Here is a 7411-nt window from a genome sequence, read left to right on the forward strand (position 1 = left end):
ATAAAAATGCAAGGACAACACAAAGCTCATGGGAATTCTCGCCTTCCTCAGAAAGCAGTTTTACAAATAAGTAGCAGTTAACCATTATCATCGCCAAAACTGGGAAACGCTCCATGTTAATAAAGCATGCTTTTCCCATATATACATAATTTCACGTGTTATATGTTAAATTGAACCTATTTTGAACATCTTAAATGGTTTGCATCATCTTGGGAACCAGTCCCTGAAGCCAGCTTCTCCTCCCCCTCCTCAGCCTGCATTTCTTGCTTTGTTTCAGGAAATAACATTCTGATAGTGGCACATGCATCCTCTCTGGAGGCTTGTACCTGCCAGCTCCAAGGGCTCTCACCGCAGAACTCCAAGGACTTTGTACAGATGGTCCGAAAGGTAATTACCAGCAAGGAATAAAGCTTGCTGGCTTTAAAAGGAGAAAAGAAAATTACAAGCTCCTTAACCAGCCAGAGGACACTTTGTTCCTTTTGTCTGATTCAGCCCATTATTGAGTGCCATCTATTTCAGAAGTCATGAGAGTAAAGAAGATTGGTTTAAGAGGCTTATCTTAACATGTCACTCTTGTAACAGATAGCATGGGATCAGATGCTCGCCTACAAACGGGCACGCAGTACCACTGCTTTAAGCCTGTGGGTACCAGGGGCTATATAGAGACTCCCACAGTGCCTCTAGTGCTGAAAATACCTTAACCATAGTCAACAGGGCACTTCTGATCTACGCTTTCTTTCCTTTATCATCCCACTCTGAAGAGCTGTTGATGTCAAGGAAAATGCTTGAAAAATGATAACGTGTCTTTATTCCTTTTCTCCAGCTCTCGGTGAGGAGATGATATTGCCCATTGCAAGCCCTGCAGACACATCTGGGATAGTCATAGCTGAGACTCGATCTCGGGATTCCTGAGCCAGATTAGCGCCCATGTTTCTCCTCCGTTGCTGCACTGGCCTTCAGGGTTTATAAGGCTGTCAGTCAGCATGGGCTAGGCACATTTGGTCTGAGCTGCCCCGTATTTAAACCACCTTACAAAGCTGTCATTTGTCTTCCTCGGTGTTTTCACGTGGACAGTGACGCACTTTACAAAGTCTGGCTGTCGTGCCTGAGTCCTACTATCATCTTCTGAAAACGGGCTTGCAGGGGCAGGGGGAGACAGAAAGACAGACAGAGAGACAAGAGAGACAGAAGATTCAGTGATTTAATAGCACAGTGAGGCTTTGGCCATTAGGCCAATTCCCTTCTTATCACAGTGCAATCCCTGCTTACGGCCTTTGTCCTTTATTTCCGTATCTCTTCACACAGATTCCATACCTGGGGTTCTGTTCGTGTGAAGAACTGGGAGATACAGGTGTTTGGCAGCTTACAGACCCCCCCATCCTCCCTCTCACACATGGACCAACTGGAGGCTTTAACTGGAGAGAGACCCTATTACAAGAATAGGCAAAGCCACATGACCAAGCAAAACAATGGCCTTTCTAAGCATTGGAGAACGTCTCTTCTTTCTTGTGTTTATTGACAGTGGAAAAAACAGTCATCGTGTGTTACGTGGCTCACACAAAAAGCTGTTCTAGCATATCTCTTACACAGTCATAGTCATGCAAACCTTCTCATATGCAACTAGGCAAATAGAAGAGAGCCTGATTTGGGGGAAGAAATATTAAAATATAGATTCCAGCTCTTGCACTGCAAGGAATCTCTGTTTAGTCAGTAGCTCGGATAGATTTTTCCACCATGAACGGAGCTCTGATAATTCCAGTAGCTTTCACCGCCTTCTGCACCATGTTAGTTCACTGTGTGAAAGTAGAGCGTTCAGGATGTTTTTTCATTGCTATTTTTGCAAGGCATTAACAGGCTTGTTCAGGACCACGTGTTGACACCTTCCTCACAAGCAACCCCCAAATTCTCAGCACCTTTCATAAAGTGTATCATCACCTGCTGGAAAATGAGAGTTCAGCATTCCCTCTCCAGGCAGCATCAGATCATTCTTCTCTACTTCCCCTACCTACTCCTCCACTGTATTAGGTGCCTGCGTAACTATCCTGTTGAGCACACTGTTTGATGCTAATCTGTGTCAGAGGAGAATTCTCAGTTTCACATCAGTTACAGATGTAGTTTGCACATCAAAAGATAGCACTGTTGTGAACGAAGACCAGGAGCAATTTCTTTTCAGCAGAGGTGAAACAGACCTTTTCCAACCAAACCCAAAGGGTTTAGAAAGGCTTTTCTTTACTCAGATTACTGAAATCCACCCCTGTGCATAGACTAGCCTAAACTGTTTCTGTCATTTAAATCCCCTCAGAAGAGCTTCAAGAAGGGTTTTGCCTCTTGCATTGAGATTTCGCGCTGGTCATTTACACAGTGGTGGCTTTCTGTCCCTTGTGAGCTTTTCTGTCAGCACTGGTAAGGTTCTGCAGTAAGCAGCTTTCACCAGGGGTAATGATTAAGTCAAAAAGATATGCTGAATTTCAGCCCTGGCTGAATGTTTTGCTTCCTTCTCGTTAATTCCTAAGTGCCATCTGTCATACAGACAAAGTAGAGCTGAAAAAAAACAGTACACTGTACTTCAGAAGCAACATGCTTTGACCTATTAAGATGCTATTTATCCAGTGGGAGGAGGGTTAAGTTTGGGGGGAGAAGGGAAAGAGAAGGGTTGCCATCTGGTGCTAAAAATCTTTAAAATCACAAGAACTGCTGTGGCAGACAGAACAGCGGTCCTCTTAGTCCAACTGCCTGCTCCTGCCAGATGCCAATGCCGAACGCTCCAGAGGAGAATGCAAAAAAACTCTGCAGTGCGTAGTTTATGGTGTAAGCTGGTTTCAAGGAAGGTTTCTTTGAAACATAATTATCTGAAGTCTCCTACCCTGGATCATAAAGTTCCTGCAGCCTTTTGTACTGGTCTTTATTCGTGTAGATTCGCTTTAGGAAGATACTTTAAAAATCTGCTTAAATGGGATGAAAGAGGATTTAGGTGTACTCTTTCCTTGCCTTGGACCATAATTCTGAATATTCCCATAAATAATATCAAACAAAAGTTCAGAAGCACCACGAAAAACACTCTGGCACCGTAGGATACCCCTCTTCTTTCCCATTTTCCCTCTGCAGAAAGCACCAGTACCCCTATTTGAAAGGTCTGCATGGCACAGAAGTTTATACTGGCCAATTTTCACAAATGCTTCTTATTCATAGCAAAGTCCAGGTTTGTTTTTGGGTTAGTTTCTTTTAACCTATCAAGCCTTCGGAAGGACTCACGTTACCTTCAGTAGGATCTGATCCAGCTGCACGTTCAACATTCAGAACAAAGAAGGGGAGATAAATTGCAATCCCTCATTCTTAAATGAGGTAAAACACTCATCAGCTCCAGCATAACTCATCTTAAGGGTTTTAGCTAGTTAAAACTGTAGGACAAAGCTGAGCTAACGGTCATGAGCTTGCCAGGGAAAGTACAGCAGATACTATACAGATCTTGAGTCAGCAGACAGCGCATCCTGTGCAATATGTACACTGTCATGATCCACAACAGTAGTCCATTATTTATACATTTATGAGTATGTAATACATAGTAGGCCATTCATAAGTGCATTATTATACCAGGGACATATACTGAAAAGTCAGGGAGATAACTTAAGAGATGACAGAAAGAAACTGCTCCTGTGCAGTTATACTGCTGTCACTTTCATTTTTAACTATAATTTAAACTGTTCTTGGCTGTGTACAGACATTGTGAAGAACATTCTTGGCCTGTTTTCCTCCATGCTTACTCACTGCAAATTTGCAAAGTTTCTTTAAAACTAAATAGATGACAATCACACCAAAACTAATTTGCTCACTGAGATACGTGCAGTTCTTTGGATACCTTACTGTTTCATGCCATGGGCCAGCAAGATGTAACTTTGGATAGGAAACACTGCATGCAGAAAACAGTAGAGGCTGCTCGGGTCCCATTACAGGTAAGCAACATTACAAGGAATTTATAGTAGGCAGACGCACGAAACAGAGAGGGAACAAAACCCAAACGCACATAATTTCAATACTGTAGTAGCTGACCTTTGCATATAATAAGCATTATAGAAAAAAGCGTTCTGTTTGAGAAGGTAAAAGACGTTAAAATACTCTCTTCTTAAAAAAAAGTATATTTTTGGATGCTTGGGAAAATATTTTGACAATTGTCTTATCTCATATTAGATTTTTCAGGTGTCAAGAATCTCAGAAAGAAAATCTTATTTTCTTCCAGTGTTTTGAGTTCCTTTAGGGGTTTTGTGTTACGTAATCTCATGTTGATAAGGCTTACCAGGGGAAAAAGGAAAAAAGATGTTCCTTTGCAGTTTCAGTTTGAATGTTAAAAATACAAAGGGGATTGCTGCTTCACTTTTATTCCATTGCTGCTCATTAACATATATTTAACATAGCTTCAGTGTTTTGTCCCAGAAGAACATTAGGCTTGATCTGTCTAAAATGAGTACAAGTCTTTTCCTTACCTTCACTGTGAGCTGCATTATATCCCAACAGTCTAATTACAGTATGGATGGCAAATTACAGTTCCTAAATTTTTCCCTCTCTTCCCTATTAAGGACTAGAGCTTGAAATATGCCAAGAATAAACTGTTCCTCCAAATTGCCAGAAATTGTAACTTCAGGATTGGGTTAGAAAATACAAGAATCAGGAGTCAAATTCTAGCACAGCAGTCGCTGAAGGGATGACACATAACAGCCCGAAAAAGCAAAAAAAGGGTATCTGAAAACTTTGATAGGGTATCAAGAGTTTGACTAGGCCTGTATCCCCTGGGCAGTAAGGTAAGGACACTCTGGCCTTCAACTGAACCTTTTGCCCAGTCTTCCTACGCTGAAGTGGACTGGAGTGGATCGCAGCACGCACCAACCCTCATGACTTTAGCAGGCACTCTGTCAGCCTCTCTCTGTGTCAGCCTTGCTAGTTTCATGCAGGCCTAAAGTATAATGATTTTTCCTTACATTTAGTGGTAGCTACAGCCAAATGCTTAAATCCTTTGAGCACAGCGACAGGTTCTCAACTAATGTTAATTGACACTGTTTACTGAAATCAATAGAGGCTGTTTACACAAACTTAAGGAGCCAGGCCGGAACTTCAGGAAAAACATCTTTTCTTTTTACTCAGTCTGAGCAATTTTAGAAAGAATAGCCAGCTGATTTTATCAGCCTCCTTCTCTCCTCTGTCGTTTGTTTCTAGTATTAATATTATTATGAAGTGATAATCTACATAACCAAAGAAATGGTTGTTTAAAAGTTGTATGTGAATTACTCTTAGTGAAGATAAAACAAGTAGTAATTCTCCAAAACAAAGAGAGTAGAAGGGAGTCTAGAGTTCCCTGTGTATTATTCTGTGTCCACAATCCTGGATCCTCCAGGTAGCGGTATCTTAGGGCCTTGGGTGTTGCAATCTCCAACTGAGTACTAAATGCAGCGCTTTGAAAAAAGGTAAGAGGATAGGAAGGGTGGTTGCATATAGCAGTATGACCAACTCAGCCTTTCGACTTAGCTATCTATTCCGACATTGCACTGGAGGTGAGGGGTTGAAGAATTTTCCCTCTGGGTGCCTGAAGTTTCTTACCGAGGTGTGATCCAAAGCCCACGAAAACAAAAGAGAAAGATTTTTCATGATTTCCACAGGCTTACAATGAAGCTGCACAAGGCCTGGTCCTGCTGTGCGCTGCTAACCCCTATCTACCTTGACTTAAAGACGAATTCAGAGGACGCTCTATGTAAGAACAGGGCTGAGCCCTTCCAGTCCTGACTTAAGAAAACACTTAAGCACATACATAAATCCCACTGATTTAAGCAGAATACTTATTTAGCCCCTAATCAGGGTGCATGTAAGCATTAGGACTACGCTTGTCTTGTCTGGGAAATCCCAGGGCTCTTTGTGTCCTGATTTGAGGCACTAACTCCAAAACTTTGATACCCTGCTGCTCAAACGCAAAATTTAGAGGAGGTGATGAACTGCCTATTTGAATTTGTGCTAAGTAATGAACATACCCGAGTACAGGTGAACTACAGTTCATGTCTGCATCCTTTTGAGCAGCAGCAAACAGTACACACACTGCTGTGAACTTAGCATTTAAACTGCATTCCTGTAAATGCAAAAATTGTATAGGATGAAAATATAAATAGCTGGCATGTAGAAGTAGGGTGAGATTTAATGTCATTCATGTTCATTTCAAAAAGAGAGCGTTCATTTCAACGCCAGACAGTTGAGTTAGGCCATAGCCAAATAGTTTTCGTATTTAAGCTCAGAGCTGAAAATATATTTGCAATACTTCACAATTTAAAAAGTATTGAAATTCCATATGAAAACTACTGTTTATAAAAGGAGGCCTAGTTTAAAAAAAAAAAAAAGCCTAAATGTAGAGGAAATTAGTCAAACCTTAAGTATATATGTGAAATGATGGCGATAGCAGACAGGCTTAAAACACTGAATGAATGAAAAAAAAAAAAATCAAACGGTAAGTATGATTGGTTGCATCCACTCTAAATTGCTGTTTAGTTCCCACCACTTCCTCAAATATACATTTCCCTCGGGAACATTCATGAAACCTACAAGCAACATAATAGAAAATATACAACCAGTTCCTTTCTATTATTTCCCATTAAAAGGTATTTTCTAAAGTTTCTCTCTGTGGACAGTTCTTAAAACTTGATGTTAGCAATGGATACATATTTTTTTTCATTTTAAACCTGTTGTATCAATATTACTTTTTTTTAGCGTGAGCAGTTTGTATTTATTTGAGAAAAAATGTTTGCTGTTTAAAAAAACAATAATTGTATTGCCAAAAATAGCTGTATTTACCTGTGACATCTGTATTTTTTATTTTGGGGTGTTGGTTGGTTGTTTTTAATATCAATTTCAAATGCTAACAACTGTTGAAACAACCACTGCATTTTAATTTGCTTACCACATTAAATGGATTTCTCAGAAGTCCAACAAAAAATGGCTCAGAGATGATTTAATAAAGATGTCATGCATCCACAGCTTGCCCTTCCTATTTAAGTTTTCCTCTCAAGTGTTGAACTTCACTGGAACGACTATTCTGACACAGCCCCTAACTGAAGTCTCCCTCTACACAGAGGACTAGCACGTAGCCTGTGCATCATCAAATAGCACTTTAGACATACTTCAGTGGCTTCAGTGAGATTTACGCAGAAGAAAATACCCATGTGGGCATGTGCCCAGAAAAGTGATGTACTGGGACCCTGAAACAGAAGGGGAGTCAGGGCTGTTTCTCATTTTGCAGTTGCAACGCTGTTTTTACCACCTCACCTTTTGGGATGCCCAGCCCTGATGGGTTGAGACCTGCCAGTTGTGCTCAGCTGGTCCAGCCCCAGCAGCACATCCGCAGGAGACAGCTCAGAAACTGCCTCCTTTGACACAGCTCCTC

The 7411-nt window shown here is 41.0% G+C and overlaps 1 protein-coding gene across 5 annotated transcripts in view; it reads left to right on the forward strand.

Moving 5' to 3' along the window:
• The window catches only part of UBASH3B (ubiquitin associated and SH3 domain containing B), an 80943-nt gene extending 73939 nt beyond the window's left edge, over nucleotides 1-7004 (forward strand). For all 5 annotated transcript variants that reach the window (XM_068916533.1, XM_068916532.1, XM_068916534.1 and 2 more), the window contains 2 exons: nucleotides 278-387; nucleotides 1306-7004. In XM_068916533.1, the coding sequence (XP_068772634.1) occupies nucleotides 278-387; nucleotides 1306-1443 (248 nt within the window). In that variant the 3' untranslated portion in view covers nucleotides 1444-7004. The remainder of the gene's footprint in view (nucleotides 1-277; nucleotides 388-1305) is intronic.
• The last annotated feature ends 407 nt before the right edge of the window (nucleotides 7005-7411 follow it).

This window comes from Struthio camelus, chromosome 22 (assembly GCF_040807025.1).
Source record: "Struthio camelus isolate bStrCam1 chromosome 22, bStrCam1.hap1, whole genome shotgun sequence".
In the NCBI taxonomy this organism is placed as follows: domain Eukaryota; kingdom Metazoa; phylum Chordata; class Aves; order Struthioniformes; family Struthionidae; genus Struthio; species Struthio camelus.